Source organism: Chaetura pelagica, unplaced genomic scaffold (genome assembly GCF_000747805.2).
Source record: "Chaetura pelagica isolate M959 unplaced genomic scaffold, ChaPel_1.0 scaffold232, whole genome shotgun sequence".
In the NCBI taxonomy this organism is placed as follows: domain Eukaryota; kingdom Metazoa; phylum Chordata; class Aves; order Apodiformes; family Apodidae; genus Chaetura; species Chaetura pelagica.
Genome location: NW_009952441.1, coordinates 1,863,742 through 1,885,108, shown reverse-complemented (window position 1 = coordinate 1,885,108; position 21,367 = coordinate 1,863,742). Strand labels below are relative to the sequence as shown.

At 37.6% G+C, this 21,367-nt stretch overlaps 1 protein-coding gene across 1 annotated transcript in view; it reads left to right on the top strand.

Moving 5' to 3' along the window:
* Positions 1–1,316: 1,316 nt before the first annotated feature.
* Positions 1,317–21,367, top strand: part of SLC24A2 (solute carrier family 24 (sodium/potassium/calcium exchanger), member 2) — a 96,526-nt gene continuing 76,475 nt past the window's right edge. The window contains exons 1-2 of the mRNA XM_010008434.1: positions 1,317–2,252; positions 13,451–13,459. Coding sequence (XP_010006736.1) covers positions 1,317–2,252; positions 13,451–13,459 — 945 coding nt within the window. The remainder of the gene's footprint in view (positions 2,253–13,450; positions 13,460–21,367) is intronic.

The following is a 21,367-nucleotide window of genomic DNA, read 5'->3' as shown; positions in this document are numbered from 1 at the left end:
AACTGCACGTGACTTAGTAACTTTTATGTAGATAACTGTGTATAATATTCGTAATTCCGTGTTTGAGAAGACGAAGTCAATATTCTACTGATTAACAGACTGCTCAGCGTTCAGCTGTTACTGCAAATGACTTGAATAAGGGGTGCAACAAAGTAATGTTGCTGTAGTAGGAAGTGCTAATTTTATTTAGAAAGAGTTTTATATTTTGTGTCATGTAAAATGCAGCTGACATTTATGAATACGTAACTAATTTTTACCTTGCCTAGATTCTTCAAATTTAGTAACCAAAGCACGTGTTATTATATAGTGGGGTTTTTTCCTCCCTTTTAGAAGTGCTGTTGGTCTAATGTGCTTAGCTCTGGCATACGTGAAAACCACTCATCTATTTCAGTTTCTCACAATTTAATTTGTTTCAGGATCGTCTCTTCTGTAAATTTAAGGATTTTTAAGACATGCATTTTTAAAATACACTCGCCACATAGGTATTCATGGTGAACGAAAGTTTGTCTCAACTAGTCCAGGCTAGTGTCCTAGCTGTGTTCTCTGTGTAAACCAGAGTCAATTTTATGAGGGAATTAAAGAAATGGTGGATGTGTTAGATCTTAATTTCAATCCTGTTCTGACGGTGTGGTGTATAACCTACACACCAATGACTCTTGTCTATGCATGCACAAAATTTCAGTTAATACCACCTCGGCTGCCTAAAGAAACAAAGAGATGTTTGTTAGCACTTTGATAGTTTTTATTCATACATTACTGCCCCTTGGGATTTGGGCATTACGTGATCATGGTGGAAAGTAATTACAGAAGGTAATAATATTTGGTGTATCCATTAAAATAGTAGTTTATCCATTTTTGTACAAGACTTGGGGATAGGTTTTACCTTCCGCTAGGTTTTTTGTTTGTTTGTTTGTTTGGTCAGCAACTGAGCAGAGCAGTGGCTCAGAGGAGTATGATAAGCAAAGTGATCTGAGTATTACTGAAGACTGTTACTCACAGGGTTACTGCTGAAACAAACCCATCATTACTGTGTCTGATGGGATGTGATTGTATTACAGTTAGTAATATTCTGCTTTAAATTCTAAATTTAACCCAGTGTGCAAAATGCTTTTTAGAAGCTTCTAATCACATGCTATTTCACTGTTGTTCATAATGCCTCTTTGTCCTTTTAAGATCAATGAAGAGAACACTTCCTAAGAAGAGTGAAAGTACTTGGTTCTGGGAAAGGGCTTAGGACAACTCTTAACTTCAAAGCTGGAGAAAAGTATGAAGGAACAATCCATCTGACTCCCTCAGCATCTCACATAGAACACAAAATGGCTCTTCAGAAGACAGCTGTTTCTGGGGTCTTGGAGAAGTGGTGTTTGGAGGAACTGCTGTTCAGTTGCAGACAGCACCACAATGTTAGGAAAAAACTGAGACTGATACGAATTATAGGGCTTCTTGTCAGTGTAGTGGCCATTAGTACTTTCTCTCTTTTAATTAGTGCCTTTTTCAAGATGGAACCACATAGCATGGCTTTGCCCAACAACCTAGTTAGCCAAAAGCTGGTGCATGGGAACCAAAGAACTCTGTTGGATATCACAGAACAGAACGAAAACGGCAGTCCAGACCTACACACTTACATGAAGCAAGAAGCCCAGCACAACAATGCAACAGACGATCATGCCAAAGGAGAGTACCCTGAGGACCTTTTCTCACTTGAGGAGAGAAGAAAAGGAGCAGTGATCCTCCATGTGATTGGAATGATTTACATGTTTGTAGCCTTAGCCATAGTCTGTGATGAGTTCTTTGTTCCTTCTTTGACTGTCATCACTGAAAAACTGGCCATATCTGATGATGTGGCAGGGGCAACCTTCATGGCTGCTGGTGGGTCAGCCCCAGAACTCTTCACTTCTTTAATAGGAGTGTTTATATCCCACAGCAATGTCGGCATTGGCACAATAGTAGGATCTGCTGTGTTCAATATCCTGTTTGTTATTGGAATGTGTGCTTTATTTTCTAAAGAGATCCTGAACCTTACTTGGTGGCCACTGTTTCGAGATGTGTCCTTTTACATCATTGACTTGATCTTGCTAATCATCTTCTTTCTGGATAACTTCATCCTATGGTGGGAAAGCATAACACTCCTAACAGCATATATTTGCTATGTAGCTTTCATGAAGTTCAATGTTCAAGTAGAAGAATGGGTGAAGACATTTTTAAACAGGAACAAGGTTGAGAAGGTAACCGCAGCAGATGCTGAAGAAAAGGTTGGTCATTTTTTAATTAGCTTGTAATAGTGTACTTTTAAGAGCTGAGCCCTCACATATCATCCATATTATAAGGATCCTAATATAGTATGATAAGCAATATAAAAAATTTCCATGTGTTGCTGAAAGGTCTTTCTGTTTAATCAATCCAGTAGGATTGAAAATATAATATGTTAGGCACCCTTCTAGTCAATCAATATCTTTTAACTCTACGATGATTCTGATCACACACAAAACAACACAAAATGCTAGCAAAAAGACACAAACTTTTAGTCAGCATTTTGGCACAGTCATGAGGTCTGAGATACAGCTACTCTTTTTTTTCCCTAAGCAGTAACAATATCTGGATAGGATGTTGTGACAAAATTTGGCTTTATAAAGACTTCTAGTGTGCTTGCTTCCAAAAAAAAGCAAATCACTCAGAATAGTATACATAGGTGTTTTTATACATGTTTTTCGTCTATTGATTCTGATATCTGCAGTTTTCATTTCCAATTGTAATTAGTGGCAAATACAGGAAAAAAAAATCTCTGGTGAAAAAAGTGACCACACTGGCAAAGGTCCTCAGTTTAAGCAGGGTGGTTACCTGTTCACATACTAATTTTTGGCCTAATATCTGGCCAGAAGTAGAGAAGGGAATTTATGCATGGATGGCTTGATGAGTCTTCAGGAATTACTGTCATCTTTTAAACAGCTCTCCACTTAAAGCAGGCTACATTTAAGGGACTTACAAAGTTGAAACCATAAGTAATTAGGTATGTAGCAGTATGTTAACTAGATGTTGAATACTGAAATTGAAGTGTCTAGTTTTCTATGAAAAAAGGATTGTTAGTCAGTTAAGGGTTTATCATCCATTAATTATTTGGAGTATCAGGGAACTGTTCACTTTTTTGTTTGTTTGGCTTTGTCTGAATGGTTCATAAGAGGCATCTGCTGGTGCAAGTGCACAGGCATACCACAGGAGGACAGAGAGATGAAGCAATAAAACTACAGAGAGGTGCTGCCTGCCTATGATTTACAGAAAACTGATGGTTCTGCCTATTTGCCAACTTTGAAGGAGAGGTTGATATTTTAGCAGCACAAACAGGTGCTGTCAGTTTTATGACAAGCCAGAAGAGGGCCAAAAATAAAGAAAATTATGGGGTTTTATTTTCTAAGCAAGTCGAACACCTATACACTTGTAATCTTATGTTTTTCTTTCAGCATGCTGATCTATATCAAAATGCCTAATAGCGATTTTGTAAGAAAATGAAAAGGGTCAGCACCAACAAAGTGTTTGCCACAACAAATGAAGGGCATCTTTAACTACATTAGTTGGTTTCTAAATAATGTAATGTTTCATGGTGCGTTTTAGGTACTTTCGCAGTTTGTGGTAAAAGTGTGTAATGCTAGGAGGAGACTATGGTATATGAAGCAACCTTTTAATTCACCTTCACCTGTCCATAAACTGGAGTTGAAGGAAATGTGAGACTACAACTGTTCGTTGAAAAGCAACTGCTCTGGGTTGTCATCGAGGCTATGGGTGGTGGTGGTGGGGGTGGTTAGAATAGCTGTGTTCTGTGGTAAGGACTAAATTATTTTCAACTGAATAGAAGAACAAGTAATTTGTGAGCCACACTGAACATAGTAAGTTTAAAGTACTCTAGATGGAGTTCTTTTTAAAAAGATACCTTTAGGAGCACTCATTTATTTTTTGGTGTATTAATTTTTCTGAGAGTTTTTTCATATTATACATGCACAGAATTCAGATAGAGAATTAAAAACATTAGAAAACTGGCTATTTTTCCTACAAACACAAGCTTTGCATTGTGTGTTTCATGAAGGTATTTGTCATGAATCAACTTGAAGTGAATTAAAATGATAAAATAATGTACTCATGAATCATTGAGGAGTAGAGAGGGATGAAAGAGATGCTCGAATTTTGTTGCAATTTCACTGATATGTATTTTCTGCTTCCTGGTGAAAAATAGCTTCTGAAGGTATCAGGATATCTATTTCTTCTAATGATCCATGCTGTAAAAACAGATTTTTGGATATTCAGCTAACACATGGAAATTATTATGCATTATTAGTTCTTTTGCTATTCAGTTAAACAGCATATAGCAGGATGAATGAACCGATTTTCTGATGGCAAGGATGTCACAGATTATGTTATTTCCAAAGAACCTCACTGATTCATCTTCATTTATTTACTGTTATTAGAAAATTGGTTTGTTGCTTTTTAAATTGAAACAAAACAAAACCAATCCAACCAAAAAAACAACAACAAAAAGCCAAAACAAACAAAAGACCCAACCCAGAAAAAAAACCAATCCATGACATGTAGCCCAAGCCTTATAGAAATGCCTGGGGTTTTCAGCTGGAAAGTTAATGCCTAAATGAAAGGATTAAATGTTTTTGTAGCCTGAGCTCTGGTGCCTAGTAGGAAATGCAAAGCGCATAGGCACTTTTTTCCTAACCAGCGAGGATTATAAATATTGCAGAAGTTAGATTTGTGGCTTTGGTGGGAAAGGATGCTTCGTTTCCACAGCATTAGATGTTACCTCAGGTTGCTTCTAGTCATTGAGTGCTATTGCACTTGTATAATGCTATTGCTATACTGCACTTGTATAATGCTGTATAGTGCTATTGCATCTTGTATAATCAAATTAGTAGATCAAATGCAGAATTTCTGATCTCAGTTGTTTCTGGTGGAAACTTTTTCACTCTTTTGTTTTTTTTCTTTCCATTAGGACAGAGAATTGTTAGGCAGCTCTATGGAATCAGTGGGGTTTAGGTCCTCAATTTTATTTCAAGACTGCACCAAAAATTATTTTCTTTTCTCTAAGCTGTGCTCATTCTGACTATGTGTAGTTGATTCTGCTGTTGCCAGACTGGCAAGTGTTCTGCTAAAAAACGTGCCTGCTGCATTTATCCTTAAGACTTTGTGTTATAATCTGAAAGCAGCTCAACAGAGTTGAGAGCTCTAAATAAGGCATCTTAAATCTGGGTGGTCAAAGGGTTAGGTGGCTTATTAGCAACCAAGTATCAAAGAGTAAAAATCTGCTAACTTTTAAAACCTTTGAGATAATAAAATATATTTTAATATTAATTTCAGTACTTTATTAGTCATCCTGAAAGGTTGAAGAAAGTTTTACAATTTTCGAGAAAGACAGTATTTCTCATGAGAAAAACGTCTCAGATACAAACTTATTTTTCTGCTTAGCTGTCATTTCATCCAGATGTATTTATTGGGTTGCTAGAATATGTATGTATCTCTAGATGACTTTTAGATTCCTTTCTTTCTTCCCTGTCTTTGAGTTAAAGTGCTCTTTTGTACTAGAAAACTGAACATTCAAACTCAGCTGCTATCTCATATCTTTTAAGATCTCAGGTGTTTGTACGAATGTGCATGAAGATGTGGTACTCAATGTGAATTTAATTGTGCTTATAATTTTCTTTCAGAAGGCTTCAACCATAGAGTCTGGGTTCCTAAAGGGTACAGACTGAGAAAATCTGTTAACTTGAATTTTGGCAACAGTTTGGTCTCACTGATGGGGATTGACTGCAAGGTTTTGTTTGTGTTTAGAGTTCAAAGGCCATTGTCAAGGTCCTGTTTGAACTGTGGGTAGTCTTGTGTCCTCTCTCACCCTCAAGGAAGCCTGATGGCAGCCTGATACTGATGAACTCCAGAGATAACTGGGACGAGGATGGAAAAAAGCAAGAGAGATGAAAAAGCAAGACAGCATGAAAAGACAGAATAAAAAGCAGATGGCCAACTTACACAATTTAGGGTGGCATATGAAATATGCTGAGCAAGATGGATCCCTGACAAGTGACTCCTGTGGGCTGCCCTGAATGGGCCCTACAGTAGGTAGTGTCATCCCACCACCAGATAGCTCCAAAAGTCCCTTCCAGCCTAATTTATTCTGTGCCATGATTTTTAGATTTTATGTGGTTACCCTGCAAAAAAATTATTTTTTTAGGATGGGGGGGAAACTTTTGTATTAATTCTGCATCTTCCTTAGCTGAGTGAAGATGTTTAAAAACAAGCTTAAGGTTGATTGTAAGGGCAGGAAGAGGAAGATAAAAGAAGCTGAAGTACAAAATTCTAAAAATAAGACTTTTTTTTACTTTTTGTTAAGATTTCAGTATTTTCGTGATAGTCTGTATTGGTGAAGGCATGTTGAATATATTAGATCATGGTAAAATATAATGTGAAATTACATTTCCGTTTTTAAGTACTTTGTTTCTTTAATGCAGCATGGAGGTAATGGCAGAAACACTTGAATCTACTACTCAGTAAATAGCTGAGAACAGTTCTGTTTGGCAGCTAGGACAACAGAATGTGGGTGGCACAGGGATATTGTGCAATGACATCTATTTCACTGACAGTACCATTTTAGATAAATAGCTTATGGTATATACAAGACTTAGTTTTTCTACATTTACAGATAACTGCATTTGGAAAATAAACCGTCTTTACAAGGAAAGCATAGTTTGGCATTATTGCCAGTTTTGTTGTCTTAAGAAACCTGAATAGCTTGTGTGTGATATTTTAAGATCTATATTCATCTCAAGTGTTGCCACATTGTATTTCATGGAAGCATTCGCCTTCTAGAGGAAAGGTTGTTAAAAGTATTTTTAGGTATTTCTCTACTTGGTGGCTGTATTAGACTGCACATGCACAGACACTGTTATAATGTATGATCTAATATGTGTTTTTTTAAGGAAAAATACAAATTACCTGCACACATACAGGAAAACCTAGAATCTGCTTAAGGCCTGAGTTGGTAGTTGTTTTGAACTCCTGAACTGTTCCTTTTCTGGGCTTCTTGTTGATTCCACAGACCTAGTAACTTTATCTTTAGAATTGCCTGTCTTGCCTCACCACCACCAAAAGATATCTTAAAGTGTATTTCATAGTTGAGAAGTAGGCCAGAGTCTTAACTCTACAGACATTTCACAGTTGGTCTACTTGCAAGTATGTGTGTGAATAGAGAGCTATGTATACCTGGATGTTACACACCAGTGTATGCAGGATGGTTGCATTGTTTTAAGTACTTGTTTGGAATATGTGCACCATGACTGTCCTTGTACTATGTTTTGTTTTGATAAAAGCCTGGTTTTGTGTTCCATTTGTTTTTATATCAAAAACTCTGTTACCTTAATGTTACTCCAGTAGCAGTAACTGTTAATTAATTTGCCTTGAGTATTTAGCATTGTTGATTCAGTTCAGGGCTATTAGTGACATACACAAAGGTTTATGTTTTATATATGCAACCATTAGTACAGTGAAATGGATCTGATTCTCATTTAGTGCCTCTCAGTAATTTATTGACTGCAAAGCAATGAATATAATGGATTTCACCACTGGAGTCTTTTGGTCTTGTGTGTGTATACTCTGGTAATGAGCAGAAAGTGATAGTATGGAAACACAGTGTAGATTAAGTGCCCTTAAATCATACTCGTTCACTAAGATTCATTTATTAACCCTTGGTAGTTATGCTGGGAAAAGGAAGACTAAAACTGCACCACCTTTCATTAACAGCAAGGACACAACATATCCATCAATATGTTAAACATAAAAAGCACATGTAAATAAAGAGAAACTTCTTAGAAGCTGTACAAAATCAGCTGTGTTGGCAAACGTGGACCATGCAGTATTTCAGAAATGCTCCAGACAGGATTAAATTTGTTGTGCTAGGAGCTGTACAAAGAGAGAAATATGAAATCCCAAAGTCTGTAGAATTTATAAATGTTTTTCCTTCTGTAATCTCAGTCTTGGGTACTTTGGTCTGGATCCTCAACAGGATGTGGAAACTACCGGAGACTGCAGGTACAATTTTAATCCCCAAATCAGTATACCAGTCCCCATCACAGTAGGTGTTTAGACAACTGTATGAAATCATGGTTCCTGTCCTTAGTAGCTCATGAAAGAAAAAGATAAATGCCCTTCAGAGTAGCTGGTAAGAAGAATATGATTAATCATGTATACAAAGTTATGGACATTGCCATATGCTTAATCATCTATATATAGTTAGCATACCATCAGTCTTTTCTTTCTCATCTGAGCTTTTACTGAGTTGCTGATTATTTGTTACATGTAAATGTCCAGGAGGTAATTTAAAGAAATAATTTATTTCTCTATATGGTCTGGCAATAGATTTTTTGCAAGTTTCAGTCAATGAATCCAATAGAAGGCAGCACCTTTTATAAGAAAGCAGCATCTTTTATGTAACAGGACATAAGACAAAATAGTAGTGTTGGTGCTCTATTGTGCTTTTTGGAAAAACGGGCAGATCAGACAGTTTGGGTTTAGGTTGTTTTGTTGTGTATTTCTTGCAGTTGTATTGCTCAGTGCAGGTCCCAGTCACAGGCAAGCTGAAAATTGTTAAGTGAGAGCAAATGCCTTGGGGCATACTTTTGGCAAACCAATTATATCTGACAGAAAATATATTGTAATACATTACCACCTATTTCATTATTTTGCAGGCAATACCTGTAACTACAGGAAATACAGTTGCTGTGTGCGGACATTGGTAGTTTGTGGGCTTACATGTGCTCCTATCTTAAAAGAGGAAATGAAAATATGCAGTCTTGGAAAACCAGCCATTGCCTTGCTGGCCGTGGGGTTCAGCCTTAGGGCTTGGGAGAGCAATGAGAGTTTTGAGTGTTGCTCATGTACTAGTTCTTACAGCAAGTGGAGGGTTCAAAGCTCACGTTGCCTCTGAAGCTGCTTTATGTAGTGGTCTAACTACTGCTGTGCCTCAGTCAGCAGTGTCTCGCTTTGGGTAATTTTACTGTCTGTGTCAGACACCATTTCATCAGGGCAGTTCAAAAAATAGTTTCTGTGTTTTGCGGTATTCCATTACTAGTCCTCTGTCCTCTGCATTGTTGGAGTTGTGGTAATTTACATTAATATCCATAAATAGCAATGATCTTGGATGACTTCTTTTAAGGTGAGTGTATGAGAACAGGCTTAAAAGTGCATGTGTGATGATATTAATGCTGCTATGACGTGCAACACTTAGGGGAAAAGTAGATTGGTGCAGAATAATTCCTTGTTCAAGGAAGAATAAAGATAGCAGAGAATTTGTACTGCATATTACAGAAAAAAAAAAATAAAAAAAAAAATTAGGTTTTAATCCTGCTTTAACACCTCTTAACTGCTTACTGCTGGAAGTCTAGTCTAAAGTCAGTGGTAATACCAGTGACATCTATTGCATAAGCAGCCTGTGTAAACTTTTCACCCTCTCACATTGCTGTAAAACAGCTCTATCGGATATACAGTTCTAGGGAAAAGGCATGTCAGCTGTCACAGCCTGTGTCTGCTGACCTTCAGGGCATCGTTTGAGCCCTGTCTGGTTTTGTAGGCTTTGCCTGAGGAAGAAGGTTGAATCTTGCAAGGTTTGTAAGGCTAGAGGATGAGCACTTCTTCAGGGATTAATCAGATGTTAATTTTATTGTTTAATTTGTGGTGCAAGCTTTTATCAAACGTCTAATTATATCCCATTTGTTGCTACTAAGCACAATTGTCAAATGATCATTTAGCTAAAATTTCTGGCAATCATATGTTTGAGTGGAAAAACTCCAGATTTTGCAACTCCAGAAACTGCTTTGTCCAGGGATGTGGGGGGGGAAAGTTAGAAATAGTTAAAATGTGTAACCAACTTAACAATATTTAAAGCAGTCATCTGAAGCAATCTAAAGCATCATGCTGTCCAGCAGCTATTTTTTGCTTCTGTATAATTTTACTGCTATTTAAATATTCCTGTTTTTCTGCTTTATTCTTAATATTCCTTGTATGTATTTGCTACACTTTGTTATAATTTAGAGTGTTTTTGAGCAGAATCATATCCTGCTTGAAGGCTTCATCCTGGCAGGATTTTTAAATGCTGCAATGATATAAGTAATTGTGAAATACTCTGTAAAGTTTGGGTTAAGAAGTGGTTATTATTTCCTTTTATACTGAAACCCATGGAAAACAGTTAAGTTCTCCAGTTCAGAATGCGTTTTTGACTTATATGTATCTTTGATGCAAGCACAGCAATGCTAGCTTCTCTCCATAAGTCACTTGTTCTCTGCCTAGTAATCCATTTCCGTAAGACTTACTTGAATATTTAAAATTTCTGAGCAGCACATTTCTTGTAGCTGTTAAGAGAAATATGTCTGTTTTCTCCTTAAATTTGGACTCCTTTCAAGCAGCAAAGCACTCCTGCTTGGGGCTGAGGACATGATGTACTGAGCTATTGACATATTTTGTTATACCTTAATATATCATGTTAGTAGTTCCTGATATCCTGTGCCTCTACAGGGATAGAAACAGGAGGTCTGCATCAGTGAAAAGGCAGGATTTCTCACTTTCCAGCGAGGTAATCAGGACTTGAGTCTATCATGGGAATGTCCCAAGGCATTATACTACATGACATTTCATTTGGAGAAAAGGCCTTTTCGTATTCAGAGGAAAGGTCAACACCTGGAATACAGTAACTAAAATTCATCCCATAAGCAAGAAACTGTGCCGTAAATTGGGATGTGAATTTAAAGTAGTATTACTCTCTTGAACTGTCTACCCAGAAACCTAAGTCATCTTAAGCAAAGGAACAGAAAAGTAGGCAGACCCATTCCCTAATTTTTTGCAAATGTATTAGCACATACGTTGGTGAATTTATTAATAATTATTTGCAAACATTAATATTCAAATTCAGTATTTTAAACTATATTAGTATTGAAATGACTTGCTGAATTACTTGGATAACTTCCTTTGTCCATTCTTTGCTTGCAAGCAATTGTATAATAGTGTTTAGAATATAATATATAGTACATATATTCAGCCTCCAAAAAGCATGCAGTCTCTTCTTTCATATTAAGGGCCATGGGAAATAAATATTAATTTATAATCTCAGACATGAACACGTGTAAAGAAATGCAGACTTCCAAAATAACACCAGTAGGCTCAGTAACAGGCATGGACTGATTTGCAAACTCATGCCTTAGTTTTGGATTTAAAGGTTGGGATGTGGTTCTCTCTTTCATTTAATCTTCTTAAAAACCCGTGGCTTTGAAGCCTTGCAGAACATCTTACAGTGTGCTGTAGGGAGGTTTATTTCTGCTTACTTGATTGGATTACTGGGTGCAGGAAAAACATTGGCAGGTATATTGAAGACAAAATGGTCTTGAGGCAATGCAGAACACGTGGCATCTGAGAGAAAGGTGGTAGCTACAGCAGTGGTGAGGCTTGGTGGAAACTAGCCAACAACCAAGTACCTTGTATGAGGCTCTCATTTAGTGGCATGCTATTTTTGGAGCAACATGGTAAGCAGTCTTGTTAAGAGCCATTTTTGCCAAAGTTTTAGATGTTAGTAGATTTTCAGGTTAAGAATGCTTCCCATAATTAACATTATTGTGCTGCCTTAAAAATATTAGGAGAAATAGTAGGGGGGGGAAAGGGAAATTGGACTTGAACAGACATGTAGGTGTAGATTTTTTTATAAATTCAAGAATCTTTTTCTTTGTATTTTTTTTGTGAGGGGAAGGTCTACACTGACTATAAAGTAGGAGTGAAGTTGATGGCATGTTTTGCAGTTGATTTTGATGAAAGTGAAATTAAGCCTGCAAGTCAGGACACTGAGAATTTTTTATGATCTTGCTGCTTCTCTGGTCTCCCTGTGCCACTGTATGATGCCAAGCTTCTGAACTGCTCTCCTTAAGCATTCAATCACCCCTATCAAACAAACAAAGCAATTTGGGGGGGGGGGGTGCTCAGAGCAAGCAAAACAGGCTTTATCAGCTTTCTGTGACTTTGGACTTACACTAGGAAAGGGCAGTCAGTGTTTCAAGCCTGATCTGTCCTGTCATGTGGGTAGTTTTAGATTATTGATAGATCTCAAAGCAATTGTTAGATGGTAGGCCCATGAAAGTCTAGTCTTTGTATGACAAAACCGCTTTTTTCTTCATCTCATTCTCCTGTGTCTATTTTGAAAGAAGAAAAACAACCCCATAGAAGAGCACAAAACAACAAAATTATAAAGCAGATGTGTTAGCAGCCAAGAATGATATTTTGGGAAATGAAGATATATTCTGAGAAACCAAATACTGTCAAGAGGAATGTCCTGACTTTGCCTTTATAGTGATGCATAATTGAAACTGATAAAGTGAGTGGGTTCATCATCTTCTTACAGTGTAATGAAATAATAAATATATACATAAATTATATGGTTACACGGCTTTTTAGAATAACAACATATAAAATAACATCCTAGATATGTTTTAAATGTTGTCACTTGGACATGAGGTAGAGTTTTTGTAGTCTTTCTGCCTTACTTCCTAGATGGCTGTGGTGAAGCTAAAGCTGTAAAATACTAAACAAAAATAAATTTTTAATTATCTTTGGATATTATTTTGAATACTAGATTATGAGTATTATTATTTAAAATTTATGTGTTTGAGGTTGTTATGATGTGAATGGCTGTCTAGTGGTAGGTCTAAAAATGCAAGCTTAAATATGAAATCGGGTAACTATACTTGAAAATATGTAGAGTTTTTGATTCCTTGATTATTTCACCTTGTTAGAGAAGGATTATCTTCTTTTTTTATGTGAGCAGCTGAACAGAAATTAGCTGACAAATTTTACCCCCACAAGGTTCTGTATCTGAGGCTTTCACAGTAGGTCAAATATTGCTACTTGCTTTCTTTTCTTATCCCCAGAAACCCCTGCTGCCTGCATTATTTTAAAATGTCCATCTCTTTAATGGGAAAACTGGTTATAGGTAAAGTCAGTTAATTACTTTGTGAAACACAGGAAAAAACATTGGTCTACAATCAATTAGTGCATGTACAGGTACATTTTTGTAGTGCAATACAGTTAAAGAGTAACCTTCTCTGTAAGTAAGCTGGCCTGCCTATGGAAAACTAGTGTGGAAAAACAGAAAGACAGACTAACTGATTTTCACATTTGGTTGATGTGATTGTTAGCGAGAAGTTCAAGACTTGGACAAGAATCCATTTCTTGGCCTCAGATTAATCTGGCTTAGCTGCACTGCTCAGCCTATGAATGTGGTCTCCTCAAGTTACTTCTGTGATCAGTCCAGAGAAACGGACATTTTAAAAGTGTGATGTGGATCCTTATTGTAAGGATTAATCCTCTCTTGACCAGAATTTGGGCAAAATTAATCTGGGTCATCACCTACAGCAATAGGTTGGTAAAATCTGAAAAGCCATCTCCTGTACTTTTATTGCAATAGCCTGAATATATATTGCAGTATGGCCCTTTGTAACACCTGAAATGGCATCAGGTTGTGGTGAGGGTGACAATGCCATGTCATTTTGCAGAGTCACCTTCAGGATAGGCGTGATTTAAAAGTATTGCTTTGCCACTAAGGAAAATGCTTATTTAGGTGTTCATCAAGTCTGTGAACACTTCATTTGCTCCCTTGGTGTTCAAGTCAGTATGTAGACATCACATGTAGTTCCAAAGAAGTGCATGTGGCAAATAAGCTATTAAGTGAGCCTTACAGTTATTTATAGAAAAGTCACTAGCACTGCGACCACAGAATCATAGAATCATAGAATCTTAGGGGTTGGAAGGGACCTCGAAAGATCATCTAGTCCAACCCCCCTGCCAGAGCAGGGTCACCTAGAGTACATCACACAGGAACTCATCCAGGTGGGTTTTGAATGTCTCCAGTGAAGGAGACTCCACAACTTCCCTGGGCAGCCTGTTCCAGTGCTCTGTCACTCTCACAGTAAAAAAAATTTTTCGGATATTCACCTTGAACCTCCTATGCTCCAATTTACACCCATTACTCCTTGTCCTATCACTGGTCATCACTGAGAAAAGCCTAACTCCATCTCCCTGACACTCACCCCTTACATATTTGTAAACATTGATGAGGTCACCCCTCAGTCTCCTTTTCTCCAAGCTAAAGAGACCCAGCTCCCTCAGCCTTTCCTCATAAGGGAGATGTTCCACTCCCTTTATCATCTTTGTAGCTCTGTTAACATGTTAACTGTATGTTAACTGTTAACGTACCTGATTCCTAGCAGATTTATCTAGATTATCTTTCTTTATAGGATGAGGTATAGTTTTAACTTTCAGAGGATTCCAGTATTGGTTAACTAATTAACCCATTCTTTAATTATAGCCTTCAATGTTAGTGACTGAGCATTTGCAATGAATTAATTAAGTTGCATAGGGCTCATAAAATAATGCGGAAACCCTTGTTAGGATTCAGCAACTCCAACTTCCAAAGGAAAAGGAAGTGGCTAATTATGACAATTCAGATTACATTGTTCTTGCTCATCTGCTTTTTACTGCCTTTGGAGTTTTCTTCTTCATAACTAAGGGCTAGTTGTTGTTTTCAAATGTTTTACAATATAGTGAGGGAACAGAGCTTGCTGTGAGGAAGCATATGTGCACACAGTTCCTTAACAAAAAGAAATCAGGTTGCAATCATGACTCATTCAGACTTGTTGGTTGACTTTGGACAGCTCATTTCTTTCACTGTGTCTCAAACTTCTAAGATCATTAGCCTGCCTTTTTTATTTGAGAAAAAAAAAACCACAAAAACCCAACACAAACAAAGAAACCCCCAAAGCCCCCAAAACCACAACCCTGAATACCCTTGGATGTCACCCTAATAAAATAATTGATGCTACAACATTTGTATATAGCAAGAAGGCACTGGCATTTTACTCATGAAATGTAGAGCATGGGCTGTTTGCTCTTGTTACAGTGTGTTCTAACCACCACCCTCTTCTGACATCTTCAATAATTTGTCAAAGAGATTTTAGCATTATCTTGTATCAGGATAAGGATAACAAATTGATAATGAGAAACAGGCATGTTTTTAAAAGGCAAAATTATTTCCGTTATTTTAAGAATTTGATGCCATACCTTATTCTTATGCATGTGCTATTTCATATTAACTACAGATTTTGTATTATAAACACCACTGTCCATTCGCAATGGAAAACCTGAAATCTACTGGTTTCCGTTTGCTGAGCACACATGTGAGGCAGGAGTACATTATCCCAAAGTGTAGGGAGTGGGGTGCAGAGGACTGGGCAATGTCGAGCCTCAGCCAGTGCTTCCTGAACTCTTTGTGAGCCAACACTGGTTGCAATTTATTTACCATTCCTCTTGCCCCAAAGGGAGAATAAGGAAAACCAATGGATTTTGGGCAAGGAGCCGTGGTTTACCTGTTTTCCAAGTATCTTGGCAATCCTGTTCTGATGAGTCAAGTTTGCCAGATGCTGTCAGGGGCTGAGATTGTTGGATCACTGTTTTCTGAAGTGTGGGCTGAGAAACTTTGGCAATCTGTGAAAGACCACATAGCAAAGTGCTTCCTGATGCCAAGAGCAGGAGAAGAATCTGTTCTTTTGTCTCTGAACATCAGATAGGGATTGCATGTTGCAGAGAGCTAACCAGCTGTGTGGGACTGGCTTTCAGTTTGCAGTAACTGGATATCACCACTGTTGGTTTTATGGATAGATGTTTTGCATAGATTCAGAGTGCCAGAAGAACTTCATGCACTAGCAGCATCCACTCTGCAGAAAATGATGACCATTAGAATGTTGCTTGGCAGCAAACATTGTGGAAAAGAGAAGAAAGATTTTCTAAATCTTTATGGCATCCTGTACCTTGCTGACTTCCTATACTGGAAGGGAGATTGTATTGTCCAATATAAACCTCCCTAGCAAGGAAACTTTTGTGGGAAGTCTAGTGTTCCTAGGCCTGAGAAAAGTAGGACTAATACCATACGATGTGTGCTACACTCCAAATGTAAGAAGCTTACTTAAATTCATGAAGCTACATGGGGTGAAAATAAAAGACAAGCAAAGAAGCTTGTTTCTGTGAGTGGAATTATATACAGAATACATCTGTTTATGAATTTTACTTTTGGTCAAATGCATTTTCTGTGAAAAAATCTGCTGCTTTACTCATATTTCCAAGATATGGTGCTACTGTAAAGAAAGCTGTGTGTCCACTGTGTGAATTTATTCCTCATAAAATGCATAAAAGCATAACAAAGGATAGGAGAAGTGTTTTTCATGTGATTGAACTGTGTGTGGTGACTGCTGGCAGTACTTCCCTGGGCCTGTGGTGGCAGTTCTTGTGGTTTTGGCTAATTCCACTTGAGTACTGTATGTCCAAGCCAGCATGAACCCTTTAAACTGCAATTTAGGGGAAAAAGTTTAATTGAGACTAAGACTAGGTGCAGTACTATAAAGGTGGGCTGCTTATTGGCAGAAGCAGCTGGAATTCTGATGTTTTCCAGTTTTTTCCGTTAGCAAGGTTGCTAGCATCTCTGTTACAGCATGTATGCCAATGATACACTTAAAATTAAGTAAATTTATTTTATTATTCTGCTATCACATAAATCCCAGTCATGATATAAGAGGAGTGACTGCATTATATCAGAGGCAGATCCAGTCAACCATTTGTGGTTCAGGATTTTTTTGTGACAGTCGGCCATTTCCATCACATACTTAAAAATTCATTACCTGTTGGGTTGGTTTGTTTGTTGTGTTTGTTTTTTCACTGTTTTACCAGTTGCTGGAGTAGAATATACAGTTCATATATATATAAAATATGTAGAAAGCAAAATAGTAATTTAGTGAGTCTATTTCTTTGTCCTGTGGGTCAGGACAAAAATTGATACGCAGTTTAAGGTTTCAGGAAAACTGTATCTGAAGAGAGCTGAAATAACTCTACAACCTTAAAACATTAGCAAGTCTAACTTACTGTTACAAATTACTCTTTTAACATGCCATAGAATTAATAATGACTCCTATCTGTGGAATACAAATTAGTAGCCACAGAAGTGAGCAATGGTTTTCTATTATAGAATATACATATTGAGCATTGCTCAGCCATTTGTAAGTGGCATATCATTTAGGAGTCTTGAGGTTAATATTTCTGCTCTTGTTAAGAGCAGAGGACAATGAAGAGAGAGATTGAAATGTCAGCTTTCACTCTCATATAGGTAGTTTTGCTGAGAGGTGTGCAGATACATTTTAATTGGGTCCGGGATGCGACTTGGGTAGTCTGGCTGTTGGTCAGGATACTGGAGGAAAGTACATATTTACAGTATGCCTAGGGCATCTCTGTATAACAACAGCAGAGGGTTTCTACTTACCAAAGAGGAGAAACCAGCATAGCCAAATGTGTGTTCCTGCTGTGATGTGTTCCCATTGCAGATACATTCCAGCCCTTGAGCAGAGAGATAAATAAATAAGAGAAGAACAGTCTCTTCCTCTTTTTTATGACTGTATTTAAATCTACAGGAGAGCATCTGTTTCTGAGAGGGCAGAACCTCAGAAGAATTTAAGGCTGAGAAGATTAAAACAGAAATGCTACTCATCACACTTGCCCCAAAATAAATATAGTGCTAAAATAACAGCGCTACCAGTTCTTCCACAATTAAAAACTATTTGTGTGTATTAAAGAGACACATTAAAATCAGAAGGAGAATCTGTAATAGTGCCATCTGGTCACCTTTCTGATTGTGGAGTCAAAATATGTGATTCAACATTTGATATTTGACTTAGAAACAAAAAGCATTTAAACTTAATTTTAGATTCAAATTCCCTCAAAGTTCAAATTATCAATAGAGGCTATTGTTTCAGCTCATTAGAGATAGCAGAGAACATGCTATTTCAGCATGGCTATAAAATGCGGGAGGGTGTGTTTTCCTCTAGTGATAATGACATTGAAAAAAAAAGAACAATTTTATATCTCTTAATAGCCATATATGGCTTCTCACTTCAACTGAAAACTGCAGTACCCAGATGGTTTGATTAAATCAGATTTAGATTATTGTCAAAACAGTTTCTCCAGCAACTGGGATGACACTCCTGTAACAGGCCAGTCTCTCTGTGGATTAGAGCTGATTTGTTACGGTGTTTTTCTGGGGGCTTGATCTCCCCTGGGAGCAGAAGATTCTCTACAAGCAATGGCATGCAGTCACTTGCTTGATCCTTAGGTAATGGGGCTTAAGATCCTATTCAGCTTCTCAGCTGAAAAGAAAAAAACAACAACAAAAAAATTAATACAGGCTCTTAGCTTTGCAGGTGAATGGTTTAGAAGTCTTTTTTTGTGTCCTGACTGGACCTATTTAGAGGAAGGGCAAGAAACATGCTAGTACATCTTGCTCAGCAGCAGCTGATGATAAGATAATGAAAGATCATCTTAAGCATTTTTTTCTAGGTCTCCTTCCCATTTTCTCCTCCTTGTTTGTAGAGAGGGACGGAAAAGAAGATATGATAGTTTTTGCTTGAGACCTAAGTAGCCAAAAACTGGTGCATGTACACTGTAATTAAAATAAAGCATAGTATCACATTTCCTTCCCAGTAACTATAGTGTAAAAAGGAACACCCTTCACCTGGCTACACAGATTATTAGTTATCCAGACTTCAGGCCAGGAAGTAATAAATGCTGGGAGAGATTAGTCATACAAAAAAAAGTTGATTTAAAGGCCCAGAGGTATGGGCCAGATATATGTGGGATGATTTTCAGTGAATCATCAAAGTTGCAGATACAAACAAATACAGAAATCAATACATAGTTTTAACAGGCATGCTACAGTCAGAAATAGCATAGCTTTAGTTTCTGGCAGTAGTAAAAAGAAATCTAGCAAGATGCACACCTGCAAAAGTATTTTACGCTTCCAGACCTTAAATTCTGAAAGTTAGATGCCTATGTTATATTATGTGAACTTGAAAGACAAGACTATTGTAATTTCCGGTTTTAGCTTTATTTTTTTGTTGAAGGAACTTGGTTGCGTATCTTGCTTCTCTGAACTCAGAGACTGTAGGAAAGCTTATTGGAATAAAAAGCTTTTGTTAAAGTAACTCTAATTGGGTTCTGCATTTAGAATCACACCAGGGCTGAGGCTGATGTTACCCCTGGAGATAGTCTAGTCCCACCCCACCTCAGGCAGGCTTAGCTACTGCACGTTGCTCAGGGCTATACCTGTTTGGATTTGGATGACTCCAAGGAGGGAGTCTCCACACTGCCCCTGGGAATCCTGTTCCACTCTTTGACCACCCTCACAGTAAAAAAAAACAACCAAACAAACAATACACATTTCTTCCTCAGGTTGAGAAGAAATTATTGTATTTCAGTGTGTGCCATTGCTCCCTGTCCTTTCCCTGGGCCCCACTGTGAAGGGTCTTCCCCCTTACACCCTCCTAGCAGGTATTTATGTACGTGTGTAAGCTCTTCCTGAGCCTTCTCTCCTACAGATTTCACAGTCCCAACTTTCTCAGCCTCTTCTCCTAAGACACGTTCTGGTCTGCATACTACCCTGAACATTTGGACTGGTGTAATGGTTTGACTTCAACAGGCAATTATTTTTATTTCCTATGGGCAAATTCAGGAATTGAGCTTCTTTCCTGAGGCTGGAAACTGTTGCTATTTTAGGTTGTTGTTTTCATATCTGTTTATTAATTTTCCCATGCATTATCTGAGATCATCATCAACTTTATACAGGCTCCCCTCACATTTGTTTCATACATGAAATGAAAAGGCAGCAAGAAATTAAATCAAGCTGAGTCACATACGCAGTCTCTGCATTGAGGTAGATAATTGTTTATCGACCAAAATTTTTGTTAGTGACCTAAGTCCAGTTTTTAGCCACTTTGTAGTAAAAATGAGCAATGGGTATTTGTATGCTGTGTGTGATGTTACAGAAGCTCTTGTCTCAAGCCAGTGTTTTAGATTTTGCAGATTAAATTATTTCTGATGTATTTCAGCTTAAATAACTGTACAGAAAGGGAAATCTTACTCTGCACAGCACTAGGTTTGAGGAAATGACAGAGAGTTGCTTTATCATTGGTCTCCTGTATTTCTGATGCCTGTTCCAGATAACTTGGAGAGAACACATTAAAAAATGAGCATATGGAGAGAAGATAAAAGAACTCATTAACTGATGTCCATGAGGAGAGTGGTATAAGCCAAAGTAGACCATCCTGTTCTTCTGGTGCAGATGGAATGAGAATGGGAGAGGAATGGGACACTTTTCTTATGAGGCTACAAAGTAAAATATGTTTGTTGAAAACACTTTGAGATATGTCACTTTCTAGCATAAGCCCATTCCTACAGCTCCGTTTTGCTGTCTTGCACAGGACAGCCCTATGACTTCCTGTTGCTGGACAAACTCAGAGGAGTGTAGAGCTGCCAGAAAAGATTCAGTCCAGGAGAGCCAAAAGCAAGGTGTCCTACAGCACCACTAATGCTAAGTTCTGGAGAGTTAGTGTAATTTACAGAAATCCTTTAATCTCTTTAATATCTGTTGGTGCATGAGTCTGGCATGGCGTATCTTCGAGACTTTGAAGAAACAAGGTTAATGGGGAAAAAAATCTACTTCTATTTTATATATGATTATGTCTAGAACTAGGCAGCCTGATGTCAGCATTTCAGAAATTTTGCTTTCTTAATTGTAGACTTAATTTTGGTAGCCATTGCTTAGCAGGGCAGATGGATTGATCATCACAGTAGGAGCTTTGTGATCTGCCAGCAGAAACAGGCTGCAGTACTTGGTCATCTGTTTTCTGGTAAGAGCTTGCCTTTTGCAGTAGACACATGTAGGTTTGGCAGATTATTTTTGTTCTTGCTTGGTTCCTCAGAATACTCTAGTGTGCATGATAAAAGCAGAGCACATAAGATTCATATATAAGTGTAAGTAAATTAATTGTTCCAATGGGATGTAAGGAAATACAGTTTTATTGATAATGTGAAAAATATCTATACCAAATGCAAACAGTTAATATGTTGCTTCTGGAATTGTACCTTAGTACCCGGCCAGCTATAGGAGAAAACGGATGAAACCATTTGACTGCATTCCAGGAATTACTTTAAGAAATTGCTTTTCTCACTCTAATGTTATGTAGAGAAGCATACCAATCTCTGCTGAACTTTTTTTCAGGCACAACATGAAGAAGAGTTGTTAGGTTGCTTTAGACTGCCATTTTGAGCTGCCAACACTTACATGCTGCAGTGGAAGCCAAACATCTTCTCTATGAGCAGTCTCTGAAGTGTTAACTAGGACTAACTGAATTGATCTTTTTACCGTAATAGTGACATGTCATTGAAAACTTAGACTCAACAGAATTAAAATCCAGTTGTGTCC